Source organism: Peromyscus californicus, unplaced genomic scaffold, assembly GCF_007827085.1.
Source record: "Peromyscus californicus insignis strain IS unplaced genomic scaffold, ASM782708v3 Scaffold_3__1_contigs__length_106647218, whole genome shotgun sequence".
Classification (NCBI taxonomy): domain Eukaryota; kingdom Metazoa; phylum Chordata; class Mammalia; order Rodentia; family Cricetidae; genus Peromyscus; species Peromyscus californicus.
The window spans coordinates 5,125,594-5,144,871 of record NW_026294551.1 but is presented as its reverse complement, the minus strand read 5'-3'; the positions used below and the strand labels follow the sequence as shown (position 1 = coordinate 5,144,871).

Here is a 19,278-nt window from a genome sequence, read left to right as displayed (position 1 = left end):
ATTTCTTGAATATTTCCATGTATTACTTTACATGGGCCCTGGGGATGGCTCCTGCTATGGTAAGAAAGACGGACAGTGATCAGTTGTATAAGACTAGATGAGTGGTGGGGGTGGGTGGGGAGTGTTAAGAATGTGCAGAAGGGCCGGTTGGTAGTGGCACAGGCCTTTAATCCCAGCACTCAGGAGGCAGAGGCAGGCGGGTCTCTGTGAGTTCGAGGCCAGCCTCGTCTACAGAGTGAGATCCAGGACAGGGTCCAAAATATACACAGAGAAACCCTGTCTCGAGAAAAACAAACAACAAAAAGAATATGCAGAAGGGTGTGCACAGACAGAACTAATCCAGAGGCCCCAGCCTGCCCCCCAGAACAGAGCCCCTCTGAGAGCAGGGGTGAAGCAGAGAGATGAGCAACAGCTGTCAGAAGAGCTGATGCAAAGGGCTTATGGTAGGGGAACAAGGGCCGGGGCAGGGTGGCACTATGTAAGCCTGGCTGGCCTGGAACTCATGGGCTTTTTTTGTATTTGTTTTTAAGGGTTTTTTGAGACAGGGTTTCTTTGGGTAGCCCTGACTGTCCTGAAACTCACTCTATAGAACAGGCTGGCCTTGAACTCACAGAGATCTGCTTGCCTCTGCCTCTTCCCAAATGCTGGGATTCAAGGCATGTGCCACCATGCCCAGCTCCACTCCCCACCTCCTACCAGCCTTCCTGTGCAAGGAACTGGAGGTCACTGGGGAGGCTGGAGCCCAGGAAGATTGAAGAACTGGACTTCTAGCTAACTAAAAATCTTTCATTACATTCAGTTTATAAACTCTGTGTGTGTGTGTGCGTGCGCACACACACCATGGCCACCCAGCAGTACGTGGCTTTTGAGCATGCACACTCCAGTCCTTATGCTTGAGTGGCAAGCATTTTATCCACTAAGCATCTCCCCAGCCCCTTAAATGGAGAACTTCATACTATGTGAATGTCTGGCTGTGATGTCTTTATTGTTGCTTTGCATCTTGTTGAGACAGAGTTTTGCTGTAGCCTAAGATAGCCTTCACCTCATGATCCTCCTGCTTCTGCATCTCAAGTGCTGGGATTACATGTGTGCACTGCCATACCTGGCTTTGACTCCAGAACCCTTTTTTTTTTTTTTAAGGTTTATTTCTTTATTTTGTATACAGTGTTCTGTCTGCATGTATCCCTGCACACCAGAAGAGGGCACCAGATCACATTACAGATGGTTGTGAGCCACCATGTGGTTGCTGGGAATTGAACTCAGGACCTCTGGAAGAGCAGCCAGGGCTCTTAACCTCTGAGCCAGCTCTCCAGCCCATTGACTCCAGAACCTTTTAATCACAGGGCGCCTGGGAGGTTCTATGGGACCTACTTTGGGAGGCTGTACAGAAAGGTGGGGGCCCTGCTCTGGCTCCCTTTGCACTGAATTGAACATCGAGGTCAGGCTGGGTCTGCTCTTCAGTGACTGGTAACAACCTGGACCCGTGTTGCTTCCTTTTTGAGCCTAGGTGTCAAGAAAGAATGATTCCACGTCTCATTCCCACCTACCACCTGGCCATTTTCACCAGCCTTCCCCAGGAAGTTGCCACATGGAAAAACTCCCGCCTCTGTCCCTGGGTTCAAACTAGAGCACAGTGTCCCCTGCCCAGGACACTCAGCCACTTCAAACTGACCCTTAAAATGCGCCGTCCCCAGCCCTCCGTCTGACATCTCTGTGCCTGACCTGCCGCTGTCTGGTCCCTCGCAGCCTTCCCCTCCCAACTCCACCTCTGACTTCAAGATGACCTCTGAACCCAGCATCTCCTTCTGCCCTTCCTAAGCCATTCTATGACATGGTACGAAGTTAGAGTGTGAACTGAGAGTTAATATTAGTAATTAAAATTGGAATAAACAAGCATGTGATTGCCAGTGGCCGCCTATCAAGGGGAATTGGGACTATCTGGCTAATCGGAGCCATTGAAGCCGACCTTGTGAATTTATTCTTATAGTAAATTCCGATGTGTGGGAAGACACAGCATGTCTATGTTCCTGACTTAGCTGCTCACCCTGACTGCATGCAGGTCCCTCCATGAGACCAGGCAAGGGTGGTCATTGGCTGACCAACCCTCAAAGCTGCAGATGGAGAGTCCTCTGACCCATAGCCGAGTCACCTCTGGTCCTGGTCACTTCCTGCCGCCTTTGCCTCTGTCCCTCCTGGGTCCCTTCTCCCAGGAGGAGGATAAGGGGTGAGATGTCACTCCAGGACATGAGAAAGGAGAAGGTCTGCCTTCCATGCTGACACTTGACCAGCACCTCCCTGGAGGGAAGTGGGACCTGAGAGCAACCGCTGGAAACCCCCATGACTCTGGTGCTCATTTTTGGCTTGTTTTTGGTTTTTTGGACAAGGTCTCACTCTGTACTCCAGTCTGGTCTGGAATTCATGCATGGCGATCCTCCTGCCTCAGCCTCCTAAATACTAGGATTACAGGCATGAGTCATCACACTTAGCTTCTCAAGGTGTATGCACGTGTATGTGTGTTTTTGTGTGTGTGGAGGTCAAAGGTCAACATCAATCTCTTACTACCTTATCTTTTTCTATTACATTTAATTTAGTGTGTGTGTGTGTATGTGTGTATGTGTGTCTGTCTGTCTGTCTGTCCCCATGTACACACTTCCTGGCACCAGTGTGGAAGAGAGAGTCAGTTTTCTCCTTCTGCCCTGTGGGTCCTTTACCCACTGAACCGCATCAACAGCCCTCCACCTTCTCACCTGAGTCAGGCTCTCTCCAGCATGGTGGGAGATAAGCTGGCAAGCAGTACCATGGGGGACCATCCCCCAGGGGAGCCACTCAGCGAGCAGGGGAATGTTCTCAAAGGAGTACAGAGGTAGAGGGAGGCTGGAGGGCTCAGATGACAGCATGAGGAGACCAGCTGAGTCTCTGCTACTGGCCAGAGCTCTAGACTTGGGCCTTTCCCAAGCCCGGTGGCTGCCTGGGAGGCTTGGTGGGATCCCTGTCTCCAAGTTCTCACAGCCTGGGGTCCTTCTTAACCAGGAAACCCAGGTGGGGGAACATGCCTCACACTGGTGCCCTGCTGTTTAGATTTTTTCCAGCCACCAGAATTGTTACCACCCTCTCACCCCAATTTTTTTTCCTTATAAAGGACCCAGTTTCAGGTACACAAAATACACCAAGCTAATCAGGTGGTAAGAGATGGTCCATCCCTTGTTGGTGGCTGACTCCCTTGCCAACACGGAAGGCCCAAGTTGCTAGACTGGGATGCCCCACTTAGTAAGGAGCTTGGATTAACTGGCTGAAAACAGAAGCTCTTGGATCTGTAAACTCGGTGGCAGATCCATCTCCTATCGAGCTCAACCTCGGCCAGCTCCTGGCTACACAAAGAAAGTTGGAAATGAACCTGAAGAAGAAACAGCCTTGGGCCCTGACTCCAGACACTGAGGGGTTGCATGCCTGTGGCTTTAAACCCCGACCTGTGGGTAACTACATTTCCTCTGGATGGGAAGTCTCAGGAGTTCATGTTCACACCGAAGCCCACCCAGACTCAAAGGGAAGGGACTTCGACCTCATGGTGGGAGATGTTTCAAGGTTGGAATTATGCTCTCATGAAAACCTTATTCCCATCATGAGGGGCAAAAGGAGTCCAGGCCAGAGGTGGTCCCAGAATGGGACAGCCTCCCCTAGGCCTGCCTAGGGGTGACTCTCACCCTCAGCTCCAGGCCTGAGTCACTTTTCCCTCTGCACCTGAGCACTGAACTAGCAACCGCCAGGTCCTGAGCAGTCCGGGGTGAAAGGCTCTTTCACTGTCTGCTGGCTCCAGCCCACATGGGGCACGCACCCAACTCCTTTCAAAGGGAGGGCGTTTCCAATATGTGTGCTGAAAACCCACCCCATCAGGCAAACATCCTACCCACAAGACGGTTTTTTAAAAACTAATAAAACTTGTAGTTAGAAGCATTTCAGGTTTGCAGAGGAGTCGCCTAGAGCGTACAGAGAAATCCCAGCATTCCCCTGGTGCTTCTGTTTTCACACACTGCCATCTTGCTTGGGGCTGTAGGCTGGCTGCTCAGGACGACAGGCAGGGCTCAGGGGCCACTCCAGGCTCTACCTTCGTGTTCTATAGCCTATGAGCTTTGACCAATGTGTCCATCACGTCGGAACCATCTAGAAGAATGTCACTGTCCCTTCACGTCCCTCCAACTCCTCACTTTGGCCCCTCCCCCAATCCCTGGACGACATCACTAAACCCTCTGAGAGAAACTCTTTTCCATCTTAGCCTCCAGGAGACTGCTGGGGACCTCCAAGACCTACAAGGTGCTCTGCCAGGCGTCTCAGAAATCCTGTGACTGTCTGAAGGGCTCATGAGGCAACCTGAAGTTTTCCCTGAGGTTTTTGTTGTTTATTTATTTATTTAGAGAAAGTCTCATGTAGCCCCTGGCTTCCAATTACTGATCCTCATGGCTCCAGCTCCAGAGTGTGAGATAACAAGCCGGCACCACCACACCATCTTGTTTTTAGTGTTACAGTTATTTATTTGTTTGTTTGTTTATTTATTTAGTGTGTGTGTGTGTGTGTGTGTGTGTGTGTGTGTGTGTGTGTGTGTGTGTGAGCACATGAGTGCAGGTACATTCAGAGCCCAGAGGATGGCATCAGATGCCCTAGGTTGGAAGAGTCTGCTGGTACCTTCTACATTCTGCCTGGGAAAACCTTCAGCTAATCATTAACTCTTAAGGTGACTGTGATGTCTGGGACCCTCACACAGAGCATGAACCACCAGCAAGAGGTGGTCTTCTGAGTCACCCATCCAGAGGGTGCCAAGGCCCAAGGCTCATGGAAGTGCATTAATATTCAGATTTATTAATACACTGCCGGCAATGGTTAAGCTAAGCTTTCTGCCATCACACGAGGAAGTGACCTCCAGTGCCCAAGAGTGTTTCTTCCTAGCTCCAACTTCCCCCAGGCAGGTCGGATTCTTCCCCTTGCTCTCAAGGCCAGTGCCATGAGCTTCCTGTTTTATTCAGAACCACACAGACAATCTTTCTTTCTCCCCCCCACCCCCTTTTTTTTTTTGAGACAGAGACTCAGTATGTCTCTATGGCTGTCCTGGAACTCACTATGTAGACCAAACTGGCCTTGAACTCTTCAGAAATCTGCCTCAGAGTGCTGGGATCAAAGTTGTGTACGCTCAGCCTTAATACCACTTAGTAATCATGAGCTCAATGTGGCAAGATGTGGGAAATGTCATAATCCTCGTTTATCACAGCAAAATCTGGCTTGTGAAGGAAGCAGGCAAAGGGTCACAAACCACTCAGCAGGCAGAGGGACTGACTAGTGAAAGGACGGTTTAAAAATGGATGGCCCAAGAGCTTGTCTGGTGAAGGATTATGATGGTATGTGGGCCATCACCATTGGTGATGGCAGCTATTCTGTACTCACTGAGGCGGTGAACATGTCCCACATTTAAAAAAGCTGTCCACTTAAAAAATTCAAAATGAGAGCCTAGCAGTGGTGGCGCACGCCTTTAATCCCAGCACTTGGGAAGCAGGGGTAGGCAGATCTCTGAGGTGGAGGTCAGCCTGGCCTACAGAGCGCGTTCAAGGACAGCCAGGGCTACATGGAGAAACCCTTGAAAAACAGAACAAAACAAAACAAACAAAAATTCGAAATGTGGTGTCTTCGCCCTCCTCAAACGTCCCTTGTGTAGAAACCTCATCTTTCTCGAATCTATCTCCTCAGCCTTTTCCAATGCAGGATCCATTAGGTTTCCGCAGGTGTCCTAGGCTTCAGGAGACTCAGGTCCTCAGATGAGGGAGGGAGCAGGGGCCCCGGGACCCCCTGTGCTGTAACTGGAATGGGACACTTTGTGTGTGTGGGGGGGGGGGGGGGCAGATTAGTGGCGGGGGAGCCTGGTGGGAAGAGCTCTGCTGTGAGCACTCTCGGTTTTCCGCTGACCGGTTCCCACACTCAGGCGGAAAGTGGCAACTCCCTTCAAAAGAAAAAGGGAAGGGGATTTTGGGGTGACGTAACTCTTCTGTGGGCTTTTCGGAACGGAACGGTGTGCCAGGGCAGCTCTGCCCCTACCTGGACTCGCCTGCGCTGCCTTCCCAGGCAGCGCCGCGAGTCGGTGAGGCAGTGGCGCCCCAGGCTTCACCACGCCCTGCCCACTGCCCGGAACCTGCGCCTCCCATCACCGTAGCTACCTGGCACGTTCGCCTTCTCCAAAGCCGTGTTTGCCTTGCTTTGGCATAGCCTCAATAGACCGCTTTCAACACCCTCCGGACAGAATTAATCACTTTCTCCTCCGCGCGCACACATACACAAAACCAAAACAAAGAACATTTTATATGGAAAGATTTTTCTTTTACTTTCTATTTTATTTTTTAAAATCTGTTCACATCTTGTTTATTTACCTGTGTGAGCATGTATGTGTGTTGGGGGAGGGCGTGCATGCCACAGCTCAAACGTAATGTGGCGGTCAGAGGACAATTTGTGGCAGTTGGCTCCTCCACTTTGTGGGTTCCTGAGATCGAACCCAGGAGCAAGTGAATTTAATCTGTGAGCCATCTTGTGTAAGCCATGTGTGTGTCTGTGTGAATATACTCACACATGTGTGCTGGTGCCAATGGAGGCCAGAAGAGAGTGTTGGGTCCCCTATAGTTGGAGTTACAGGAAATTGTGAGCCCACCGAGTGGGTGCTTGAAATGCAATTCTGGTCCTATGGTTAATTAGCAAGTGCTCCTAACCACTGAGCTATCTCTCAGCCCCACCCCCACCCCCGTTTTTTATTTTTTGTTTTTGTTTTTTCTTTTGGTTTTTCGAGACAGGGTAGCCCTGGCTGTTCTGGAGTTTGCTCTGTAGACCAGGCTGGTCTTAAACTCGGAGATCTGCCTGCCTCTGCCTCCCGAGTGCTGGTTAAAGGCATGTGCCACCACAGCCCCTTTTTTTGTTTGTTTAAAGATAGGATCTTGCTCCATACCTCTGGCTGGCCTGGTACTCACTGTATAACCAGGCTGGTATTAAACTCGTGGTGATCCTCCTGCCTCAGCCTTCAAAGTGTTGAGATTACACGCGTGCACTTTTAAGAATTTAAAAGTAAGAACTCCGCGCATAGCTGAAGAGTTCCAGATTCCCCTGTTGTAGAGACACAGGGGTGGCGTGGGGTGGGGCGGGCGGGCGCGGGGCCCTGCTACAGGGAGACACGGAGCCAGGCACAAGCAGAGAGTGGACGCTTCTTGAATGTCAGATGCGGCAGAAATGGTGCCCAGGCCCAAGGCGGCCACCTTCTGGACGAGGACACGGAGGCCCAGGCCCATCGGGGCAGCCAGCGCGGCCGGCGTGGCACCCGTGGGTGGTGCTCAGCGCGGCTCACTAAGCCAGCGTCCAGTCCTCCCCACGCACTCGGCGGCTGTCCTGTGGTGGCCCGCGGGCCGCCCGGGTGCCTCCTCTTCCCGCTGGCCCCGGCAAAGTGGCGGTGACTAACTTTCGGCTTCAGGGGGGTGTGGCGCGGGGCGCGGGGCGCACCTGCGTGGGGGCGCGGGGCGGGGCGGGGCGCGCACCTCGACGGGGCGGGGCGGCCGTGCTCCCGCCTTCCTCCCGCCCTCCGGCGGCGGCCGCGGATTAGCCACCCGGGAGCCCGCGCCCCGCGGCCTCGCCGCCACACTTTCCTGGGAGCGGCGGCCACGGCGGCACCATGAAGAAGACCTACTCAGGTGGGCGCCGCGCCCGGCGTGGGGAGGGTCGGCGTCGGGGACCTGCGTGTGTCACCTGAGCGCTGGTGGCCGGAGTGGGCGAGGCCACCCAGGAACCAAGTCGGTCCGGTGGCTCAGACCTCGCGGGATGTTGTACCCCCAGGACAGTCTAGAGCCCCCGGCTGGATTGCCCACCCCCACAGATGGGGGTCGTGGGGCGCTCCACGCGTGAGCTCTGCTCTCCACCCTCTTGGCTTTCCCCTAGGCTTAGACCCCGGGGCCGCCAGGGCCTGGAGGAGGCCGACGTGCAAAGCTCTTGCGCTCTGCGCCGCTAGAGTTTCTTTTGATCTTGGCTTAGGGTCCCCTTCCGCTGTCCCCCACAGACCCGGCTCACTCTAGACTGTGAGGGGCTCTTCTGGAGGTGTCCGCTTCGCCCTGTCGGTGGAATGTTTGACTTACAGGTGGCGCTTGAGGCACCTGGCTGCAGCTTGGTGGATTGGTGGGGGTGGGGCCGGATGGAGGGGTCTGGACCAACCCCCAGCATCTCGTTTGGCGGTAACTCCTATTAGTCATTTGCCCAGTGGGGCACAGGAAGGTCTCCAAACGGGGCCACCCATGAGGGCTGGGCTAGTCCTTTGGGTCTCAGGATGCCATGAGTGCTCTAGCATGCCAGCGCCACTCTAGGTGTAGTGTGGGGGGTCGCAGGGCTCTCCACTCTCTTACTCTGCGCTTCCATTTCACAGACAGCCCACCTGAGGCTGGAGCTGGTTAAGGCAACCCTCCTCTCCACTCATTCTTCTGTGACCCAGGCCGGATCCTTTGTCCTCTTCCCCTAACCTCACAAACCTCGTCTTCAGGTTCCTCTCCTAATCTATTTGGACAGGAAGCTTTCTGCCAAGAACCGGTGAATTCATTTAAGATAAGAGCTCTGAATCAGGAGACTGAGTTAGAGTTGAAGAGGTCATTTGGGCCATCCCCCTGCCTTGAGGTCATGCTCTGTTTCCTCCTGCTTTCCATATTCAGGAACCCAAATGACTTGACTTCATCTCAAAGAGGGTCATTTAGTGTCCCCTAAGAAACAATCTTCTGGGCCAGTAGGCTTGTGGTTCTTAGCTGTTACCTTGGCTGCTTGGCCCCCAGTCACTGGCTTATTTCAGGAGAACTTGTTGATATGATGGTGGGGGAGGAGGGGGCTTCCAGGTGGTATGTGCTCAGGTTTGGCACTGGGCCCCTCTCCCTCCCCAGCATGCTCCAGATGCTTGGAATGGTTGTGGGCATTGGGGCCCTTTCCCGGGTTCTTTGGCTGGCCTGGGGATGGCCAATGGCTGTGTTCTCACCTGTGGTTCCTCACACTTCCTGACTGGTGGGTCTGGACACTGAGGTACCCAGGTCCTCCAGCTCACAGGTGCCTGGCTTACTGCAAAACTTCAGAAAGCCACCCCCGCAAGTCTGGATGGGGAGGGTAAGCCTGGAGTTTCTGGGGATGGTGTTAAGACCAGCACTTGCCCTGCTATCTCTCCTATCTCTCCTATACCCACCCAACCTTGACCAGGTGAATTTTTGTAAAAAGATGAAACTTTCTGTGATAGGTGTGCAGAAGTTAAGCTTCCAGCCCCTAGAAAAGCAAGCGAGCTCCCTGTTTCCTTGTGTTTACCTAAAGGGGCAGGGCCCCTGGAGGATGGGCAGAGGGAGGGTCTGGACCACATCCAGTTTGTTCCCTGCCTGGCAGTGTGCCAAGGGGTGCTTGGGTCACTCGGCTGCAGTTGTATGGGGTGAGGTGGTAGGGCTCAGCCCCACACCAGTGTCCTCTGGGCTCCTGGAGTGGGGTCTGAGTAGGGTCTCTTGCCAAAGTCACATTGGCTCTAACAGCCAGCACCACAAGAAAGTCAAGCAAAGTAGCAAAGAATGTTAAAAATCTCTGCAGTATCTGAAAATCCAAGGGCAACCAGGAGAGTTTATGCTTTTCCCATCGACTGAGCGGGATTATCGCTTCTAGACCTATTCATGAACTTGAAACACATGGACTGGCTGCCACGCTGTGGTCAGGGAACTGCTGTGAGCATTCCTGGACCTCTCAAGAGAGGTCCTGAGAAGCCTGTCTGAGTGACCCCAGCACCATGGGTGTGCACACAGCCACCAAATATGTTTTATGTGGCGGGCACCTGTAGTCAGGCCAGAGGGAACGGAAGCAGTGACAGGGACAAGCTCTTAGCTGGCAGGAACCTGCCTTGCCGCTGTGGGGAGGGGGAGATATGGGCAGGATACCAGCTCATTACCAACCCCATCGCCTCTGTAGCAGGACAGTGTACCTAGGAGGGAGGGGTGTGGCTTTTGGAGTGTCTGAAATTGAGCCCAACCTCCAGGAATAAGGGGTCTGGTGCAGTGGGGAATAAAAAGGGTCTTCCCAGGCAGGGAAGCTGTAGGACAGCAGGGGCATTTGGGGGACCCTCTGGCAGCCCTAGTAGAGCCCCAGCTCTTCCTGAACACATCTTCCTTCCCTTTTGTTTCAGTGGCAGGCTGTAGCAGTGTGGCCCAGTGGTTAAAGGTGGGAACGTTAAGCTGTGAAGCTCTTGGGATTAAGTCCAGGTGCTGTGGGGACTGGGGTATGTCTCATTGTTAAATAGGGACAATGCTTGGTTGTGACAGTGATTTCCTACAGCAGCAGGTTCCAGAAGTACCTGCTCTAACTCTCTAGCTGCTACCCTAGGCATTATTGCCCTAAGCCATTAGGAGGGACCAAGAGGTCGTGTGCTACCTTTGCAGGGAGACCTAGGGCCTCCCTCAACTCCCCTCCACTCGCATGGTTTGAAGGCCCCTCTGTGCTGGAGCTGGCTGCAGGCCACTCCTTTCATTTTCTGGGGTTCCGAGCTTGGCTTCTCACAACCTGTGAGAATCCTGGAATTCCCCTTCAGTGCCCTTGGATTTCTTGGAAATCTTTAGCGACAGAGGCTGGGGGGGCTTAGCCATGAGCCACCAGAATGGGCGAGTGTATCTCTGTGTGCACTTTGGAATTGTCATGGGACTCCTGTGGCTTTCAGGTGACTCAAAGCAGGTGGCTGGCTTTGCCAGCTCTACTGAGCAGGGATTCAGTCCTAGGAGGCCTACAAGAAGGAGGGTTTCACCCCTGCCCAGCACTCTAGGGGGCTTTGGAAGGGTGCGGGATGCACCCTCTGAGGTCACTTCTGAGTAAGCTACCCACATGTTGGCATGCATGGGACTGGGTGACACCGTGCTTCTTTCTGCTCCTTCTGCATCTTGGGGCCTGCTCAGGCCACCTCTTGCCTCCTCATGGTCAAGCTTGTTTGCTCAGGTGTATCCAAGCGTCCTGGGCTGGAGAGGAGGTCGCCTCCTCCCGCAGCTAGTCTGTGGCTGTGTCCCACACTTGCCCAGCTCCTGAGGCCCCCAGTCCCAAGAGAGCTGACTGAGCACCAGTCAGGAGCCAGCCCTTCCCAGACCATTGGGGGGGTGGGAAGGCAAGTTCAGGCACGGTCAGCCATCACCTCACGTGCCCCTGCTTCCTCCTCTCTCCAGCTTTCCACTCTGCAGCTCCTCACCATCAGAGAGTAGAGTACAGTGTACCGGATGGAGTATTCGATACCCATCTCTGCCTGAAACCTGTGGGACCTGCTTACACCAGGGTGGGTGCAGAGGATGGAGGGTTGCCACGGAGGTTGCCACTTAGGAGCAGCTGGCTTAGACAGACAGTGGGCTGTCCACGTGCTGAAGGGCTCAGGTGGGTGTCTGTAGGGACCATGGAAGGCACACTCCCCACCTGAACACTCAGCTGCCTTTCTCAGATGGTCCTGTCCGTCCCAGGCTGCCCGAGGCCCCCACGCGCATGGAACCCGGAGGCAGTCATTCCGCATGTTTGTCCGTGGGCCGTGTTGTGTGGGCTCTGCAATTTGCTAAAGACGTTTTTGATAAGAAAGATCTAGCACAGACCAGCCCAGGGCCACGCCCCAAGGCATATACATGCTGAGGGGATCTCCCGGGGATGTCAGGGGCTCCAGAGAGAGACCCCAGGCCCAAGGAGTGTGAATGTTTGGCTAGGGAGAGAGGGGACTCATGCCCTATCTTAGGCTTGTTTGTTGGGGCTGTTACCTTGGAAACAGCCCAGCTCTTGGCTGCTGTAGGGATTTATGGGGGAATCACCAGAACCAGTGCCTGGTGAAGCCCTCTGGGGCCTGTGCAAAGACAAGGACAGTTCTGAGTGATTCCTAGAGAGACCTCGGAGTCCTGACAGGAACTGCCACAGGTCATGTGATCCCAAAGTGCCAATTAAAAGAAGTCTGCCTTGGTGGGTATAAGCCGTTGTAGTCAGGCACGGGGGTCATGTGGCAACCAGGCTTGCGGGGGTCCCATGTCTGTAGCGGCAGCCAAGCCGACTGTGGCAGGTGGGCTGGTCTCTGAAGGCATAGCTTTGCTCTGGCTCCAGGAACTTTAGCCTCTCCAGAACAGCCCTTCTGAGCTTCGAGGGGCCCTGACTCCCCAAAGTTCCTGACCACCTCTGTTTTCCATGTGCTCTGAACCATTCACTCCAGAAGCGCCTGCTGGGTGCTGCTCAGCCCCAGGCAGCCTCAGCAGCCCCAGGCTCCGTTCTGACCGCTCTGGTGGCTCAGTAACAGCGTCCGTGGGCCTGAGGGTTGAGGGGCACTCTGCCCCCAGCCCACTTTCTTGGTCTTATCTCTCCAGCCCTGCCCTGGGTCCGGGTCCGCTTGCAGCCAATGGTGAAGATGACACCAGGCCACTCCAACCAGAGCGGGTGGCAGCCCCCGGAGCCCTGTTTGTCGGTGGCCTCTCGCAGATCTGCAACAACCAAGCTTTGTTCAGGGACTGATCTGACCTGGTTCGCCGAAGCCTGGCTTGGCAGCCCGGAGACCTCAGGACAGGAAACAGGAGACAGGGAAGCCAATCCCAGCTTCAGGTCACAGGGTGGCCCTTGGACCCAGACCTTCCCTGGCAGGGTCCCAAGTCACCAGTCAAACCCTGACCTTCAGTACTGCTTGGAATGCTGGTATAAGGGGTGGAGAAGGGCTCTCTGGAGCTGAGGTTTGCCACACCAACCCACCTGACCCTTGAGGATCCCGAGGAGAGGACCAGCAGGAGAACCAGCCTTCCCTGTGGCAGGTGCGGCTGCAGTCTGCCACAGTGGTCTCCTCCTCACTCCTCCCAGACCTTCAGTGATGCTGAGGCTGTGCACACGCTCTGATTCCCCCAGCACTACATCTGGAGCAAAGCGTGGGCCACAAGGGCAGAAGACGCCCTCGAGTGCTGTGCCCAGGCTCCAGGTCCTCTCCAGGCCAGGCGTGTTGGGGCAGCTGCTGACTCAGGAGCAGTGGCAGCTGTGCCCGGGTTTGAGCTGAGTTCCAGGTGAGCGTGGTTACCAGGAAGGGCTGGGCACGGGTGAGCTGGCGGGCTGCCCAGGCCTTGTGCTGAGATCAGTGGGACCTGCATCCTGGGGCCTCCTTTCACAATGCTCTTTGTGAGAGGATCAGATCCCAGCAGGGGGATAAGGCTCCTGTAACCCAAGCTGCTTGTAAGTGGGTTACATCCAAAGCTTGTCATCCTCCGGCATGCAAGGGACTTGGCCACTCGTCACAGAGGGGTCTGGGGGAGTCCTCTGTAAAACTCACCAATAATTCTGTATCTTTGGCTCTGTGGAGTAGAGTGGGTAGCGAGGCAACGTTATTGCTGAGGGGTTCTGGGTCATATGGACACTTCGAGGTGTCGAAAGAACAATGCCCAAATGCACCACAGGCCTGGGAGGAAGGGTTGGTGACTTCTCGCCAGCACTGGCATCACACTGCTCCCAGCTTTCCAAGGTGTGGTAAAACCTCAGCTATGCTGGGTGAGTCACTCTGGATGGCAGAACTTCCTGTGGGCTGTGGGTCAGTCTTGACTGCTGGACCCCAACATTAACTTTTCATTTTTCTTGGAAATGCTTTCTGCAATAGACCATGTTATCTATTATGTTTTATTTTGCCGTTGTTGCCCGTGGTTGATTTTTGTGCTGTGGACTTTTCTTTGAACAATGAAACAGAAAATTGAATGGGAAACTTAAAACCCTATGGTTGTAACATTTCTCTGCTCCTTTCCCTGCCTGTTCCCACATGTGTGAAATGTATCGTTTAATTATCTGAGGTGTAGCACATGCTTTCAGGGTTGCATGTCTCTGTCACGCTGCTCCTTCCCTCCGCAGGCATTCAGGTAGCCGGGGTGACTCAAAGCACACCTCAAAGCCATCCTTCTAACGGCTCTCCAGAGTAGACAGCCCATGTCTGACTGCTCCTCACTCGCTTCCCTAGAGACTCTCACACTGATCCCCCTCCACGGTGATGTGTGACCCTTGGAGGGTGCAGAGCTGGGCTGCACCCATGTTTACCGTCCGGGTGCTTCTAGCCGTCATCGGGACTGGCTTTAATACCGTTTCCTTCCCTGAACTCATCCCCTTGCCTCGGCCTTCTGCCCACTGGAATTTCAGGTGTGAGTCCCCTTGGTAGGCTCTGGCGCCTGCAACTGTCCCTGGACACCTTCTTTTTTCCTTTTCCACCTCCTCTTCTGTTTAACTTTTTGTTTTGTTTGTTTGAGACGGCCTCATATAGCCCAGGCTTCATATGGCCTTGAACCCCTAATCCTCTTGACTCCACCTGCAGAGTGCTGGGATTACAGGTGTGAGCCGTTTGCCATGCCCTAGAGTTAGTGCCGTTTGCCTCCTGGATGCCCTTCTCTGTCCTGGCGCTTTTTGCACGCATGTCCGTTTCTCAGGTAGTTAATGGTGACTCTTTTGCCATTCTTGTGGTGGTCTCCAAAGCCACACAAGCGTCATCAGTACAGCATTTCATTACGAGTGGACAGAAAGTTCCCCGCACTGTCTCTCAACCTGCCAAGTGACCCCCGCGCTGGCTTGGTGCTGGACAGCTGTCCACTGTCTTGATTCCCTGCTGGGACTGGCCCACGAGGCTGGGTGCAGTGTGACTTTTCCATCCCTGTCACCTCATTCATCCCTGTGGGTCATCTGTCCTCCAGGAAGTGACTCTGCTTCCTTTGACCAGTCTGAGATAGAGTAACAGCTGCGGGTGACAGACGACACCACTTGACAGTCAGTCATCTGCTGGCTGGTTACTTTGCAGTGATGCCTTCTGGAACCTTCATTCCCCCCACCCCACCCCCCGGCCAGTTGGTGATGGCTTTCTGGCCTTTCTTGCACGTTAACTGGCCTCGGTCTTCCTCCCGTCCTCCTGGTCAGTGCTCCCAGGGCCTCTCTACCTCCTCCTCTCTATGTGGAATCCCTGTGTTGTAATCCAATGACCCCAAGGTGAAGGGAAACTACATGTCAGTTACCTTCCTGTTGCCGTGACAACATGCCTAACAAAAGCAACCTCAGAAGGGAAGGGTTTACATTGGCTCATAGCCTGAGGGGCCAGTCCGTCATAGCAGGGGAGTCATGATGGCAGGAACTCGGAGCGGCTGGCCACACTTTCCTTTTTATGCAGTAGAACTCCAGCCCTTTGGACTGTGCTGCCCACATTCAGGGTGGGTCTTTGTTCCTCAGTTAGACTTCTCTGAAAACGCCGACTTAGACACGGGCAGGGCAGAGGTGTGTCTCCTGGTGAGTCCAAGTCCAATCGAGGTGATGATGAAGATGAACTCAGACTCTCTTCGGTGACTTGGGCAGCCATACATGGCTCTTCTATGGTGTGACTAGCAGTGTCTGATCTGGTAATCTCCTCAATATCCAGGGTTTTCTCCTGTGTCCATTAGCCTTCCCAGTGGACCCTTGTCAGTTGGCTGTGGTCCTTGGGTATGTGCATTGTTCATAAGCATGTGCTATTCCAAATATCCAGGAGGAGATTCGTAATGAAAAGTTTAATTCTGTGTGTGTGTGTATGTGTATGTGTATGAGTGCAGGAGAGAGGGAGAGGGAGGAGAGAAAGAATAAAAACGTGCATGGACATCATCAAGGGCAAAGGTCAACCTCAGGCGTTATTTCTCAGGTGGTATGTTGACTATTCTCGTCAACTTGACTACATCTGAAATTAACTAAAACCCAAGCAGCTGGGCACTCCTGTGAGGGATTTTTTTTAACTAAATCATTTGAAGTGGAAATACCCACTTTTCATCCAGATCTTTTGAGGCGGGAAAATCCACTTTTAGTCTGGGCCACACCTTCTTCCTGGCAGCCTGTGTAAAGGACATGGAAGGAGGAAGCTCTCTGCCTGCTTCCCCCCCCCTCTTGCTGGCAAGTCCGTTCCTTCACTGGCATTACAGCCTGCTTCTTCAGGATTCCGGTGTATACTAAACACCAGCTCAGACATCAGCCTCATGGACTGAACAACTCCTGGATTCTTGGAGCTTCCATTGGGAGACAGCCATTGCTGGACAAGCTGGACCACAGGAACCATTTTTTTTTTTTGGTTTTTCGAGACAGGGTTTCTCTGTGTAGCTTTGCGCCTTTCCTGGAACTCGCTTGGTAGACCAGGCTGGCCTCAAACTCACAGAGATCCGCCTGGCTCTGCCTCCCGAGTGCTGGGATTAAAGGCGTGCGCCACCACCGCCCGGCTCCCCTGTAACCATTCTAATAAATACCCCCCCTTTTTTCTTTTTGTTTTCTTGATACAGGGTTTCTCTGTGTAGCCCTGACCATTCCGGAACTCACTCTGTAGACCAGGCCGGCCTCGAACTCAGAGATCCACCTGCCTCTGCCTCCTGAGTGCTGGGAATAAAGGCATGCACCACCACACTTGGCTTTTATTTTTTTTATATCTGGTAAATTTCCTTTCAGTATGTATAGATTCATTCTATAATTTTTTTCCTCTAGAGAACCCTAATACAAGTGGTTATTTTTCAAAGATCTTTAAAAATTATTTTTAATTAATTAATTAATTAATTTTGGTTTTTCGATACAAGGTTTCTCTGTGTATCCCTGGCAGTCCTCCTAGAACTCTGTAGACCAGGCTGGCCTCGAACTTAGAGATTTGCCTGCCTCTGCTCCTGAGTGTTGAGATTAAAGGCGTGCACCACCACTGCCTGGCTTTATTATTTTTAATTGTGTATGCTTACACCTGTCTCTCTCTGTGTTAGTACATATAAGTGTTGATACCAACAGAGGCCAGAGAGGCCAGATCCCTCCAGCTAGAGTTACAGATGGTTGTGAGCCATCTAGCATGGGTGCTGGGAACCATACTTGGGTCCTCTGCAAGGGCAGCAAGCTCTCTTAACCACTGAGTCATCCCTCCAGCCCTTGACTTGTTTTTTGAGCCAGGTTCTCTCACTGGCCTAAGACTTGCTAATTAGGCTGGCCGGTGAGCCCCAGGGATCCTCCTGATTCTGCCTCCCTGGTGCTGGGATTTCAATGGACGCTGCCATCTAAACTCAGATGCTCTTACTTGTGTGTCAAGCAGTTGACCAACTAACTGTGCCATCTCCCCGGCCAGCCCCTGGGAACGCTTTTCAATATAGATGATGGACAGAACTGAAAAGCCAAATAGTAAACAAAATCCAAACTGTGTGTTTAAATGCTTAAAACATTCTCTTTTAGATTTATCTAGTTTATTTTATGTCCATGAGGGTTTGGTCTGCATTGCAGGAGTGCCTGGTGCTCTCAGAGGTCAGAAGAGCACTGGATCCCCTGGAATAAGAGTTGTAGGTGGTGTGAGTCCGTGCAAGGAACGGAACCCTGGTCCTCTGGAAGAGCAGCCAGTGCTGTTCTTAACCACCGAGCCATCGCTCCAGTCATTTTTAAGCAATTCTTAAAAGGTGGGATTTACAAGGACTGGGGTTCATGAAGTTCAGTGCCTGAGCGCCCCACCCCTCCCACCCTTCAGTTCCCTCCTCAGCACACAGTAGCAGTAAAAATACTGGGAGAGTTTACAGTTTGCTATTCTGTGTATTTGTTTAGCCCTGAGCCGGAGTCCCGGCTATTACTGGTTGGTTTAGAATTCTGTGTGGACCCACTGCCTCTGCCTGCTGAGCGCAGGGATCACCGACTCTTTAGACTGTGCCTTTGAAACCGCTATTAAGTATCAGAAGTAGCACAGAATCTAGAAGAGTATCAATTAACCTGTCACCTCTCCAAAGTAACATTTTTGTGACTTTCTTTTGGCTCTGCTTCTTCACCAAGACCTGTTTGATTTTCTATGTAGAGAACAGAAAGTTAATCTTTCTGAGTGGTCATAATTTCTTTCCTTCTCCTCTTCCTCCTCCCTCCCTTTCCCCCCTCTCCTTCCCCTCCTCTTATCCCCCCCCCCATCTTTTCAGAGGGGGTTGAGACAGACTCTTACTTTATAGTCCAAGCTGGACTGGAATTTTAAGATTTTCAACCTTGTGTCCCAAGGGCCAGGGTTTACCACCATGTCAGATTGAAATTTTATTTATTTCGGTGGCTGAGAATCCTACAAGAGGAGAGAAGGAGGTGAAGTGGGGGATGTGTGTGCGTGCTCCTGCCTGTGGGTGTACGTGCACTTGTGACTGGAGGCCAGAGGTCAACCTCAGCCACCATCTGCCTTGGTTTTTGAGGCGGTCTCTCATTGGCCTGGATTCACCCATTCATCTAGACTGGCGGGTCAGTGAGTCCAGGACCCTCCTCTCTCCTCCCCACAGTGCTGGGATTACAGCTGCACACCAGCTGACTTTTTATGTGGGTGCTGCAGATCTGAACTCGGGTCCTGTGGCTGTGCCGCAAGCACCTTACCAGCCGAGCTATCTGGAGAGTCAGGCGTAGGTACAGTTTTTCTGCTCTGTCCTGGCAGCATGAGTCCAGTCAAGAGTCAGCCGCACGTGAGAAGTTTATAATCATCAGATCCATCCCCACCTGCCCTTCTGATCAGAGTTACGTCTCTGACTCAGGCTACAGAACAGAACCCTCAGTGTACAGTTTCTCCCCTGGCTATTGGGATGGTTTCTCCAAGACCGCTCCTGGCTCTCAGCGTTTCAAATCCTGGCCCTCCCTACTGCCCACGGGTTTCTGGCACCGAGAGCCGCAGAACGCGATGGTGTCTATGATTTTGGATCATGTACTGGAGGTGGAACTGGATCTGGAAAGGGAGAGAGAATTCCTGGACTCCATTTCTACCTCTGGATGCTGAGCTACACATGGAAACAACTGGGTATGCCATAAACACAACGGAGCAGTGCCAAGTGGAATAGTTTCCTGGCTGAGTGGTTCCTGCAGGAACCCCCAGACCACTTCTTCCATTCAGAGCTCAGTGGGAGGAAGTTCTGACACCAGATTTCAGGGCCCACGCTCAGCTGTGGGGGACTTGAACAAAAGGAGCTTCTGCAGTAGGAGCCAAAGCCACCAGGGGGACAGAACTTATTGCTGGGAATACCTTTCAAGGCAGAGAAGGGGAGAAGCTTCTCGGCTGCCCCCTGTACCCATCACCTCCCAGGCTCTCTCTGGTTGAGCCCAGCTTAGAGCCAGCAGCCCTGAGAACCCTGTCCCTGTAGTCTGTAAGAGATCAGCTTGGCCACAGCAAGGAGAGCCTGCAGGGTTGAGGAAGGGTGAGTCTAGGAGACCAGTGTAGGGTGTGTGAAGAAAAGCTCTGTCCTCCTGCCCCCCGTACACCTGTACCCCAGCATCGCTTCCCTGGTGTTTGAA

General features: G+C 53.1%; 1 protein-coding gene across 1 annotated transcript in view; it reads left to right on the top strand.

Annotated features, from left to right (window-relative positions):
• Positions 1 to 7,669: 7,669 nt before the first annotated feature.
• Positions 7,670 to 19,278, top strand: part of Septin9 (septin 9) — a 172,916-nt gene continuing 161,307 nt past the window's right edge. The window contains exon 1 of the mRNA XM_052756969.1: positions 7,670 to 7,703. Coding sequence (XP_052612929.1) covers positions 7,685 to 7,703 — 19 coding nt within the window. The 5' untranslated portion in view covers positions 7,670 to 7,684. The remainder of the gene's footprint in view (positions 7,704 to 19,278) is intronic.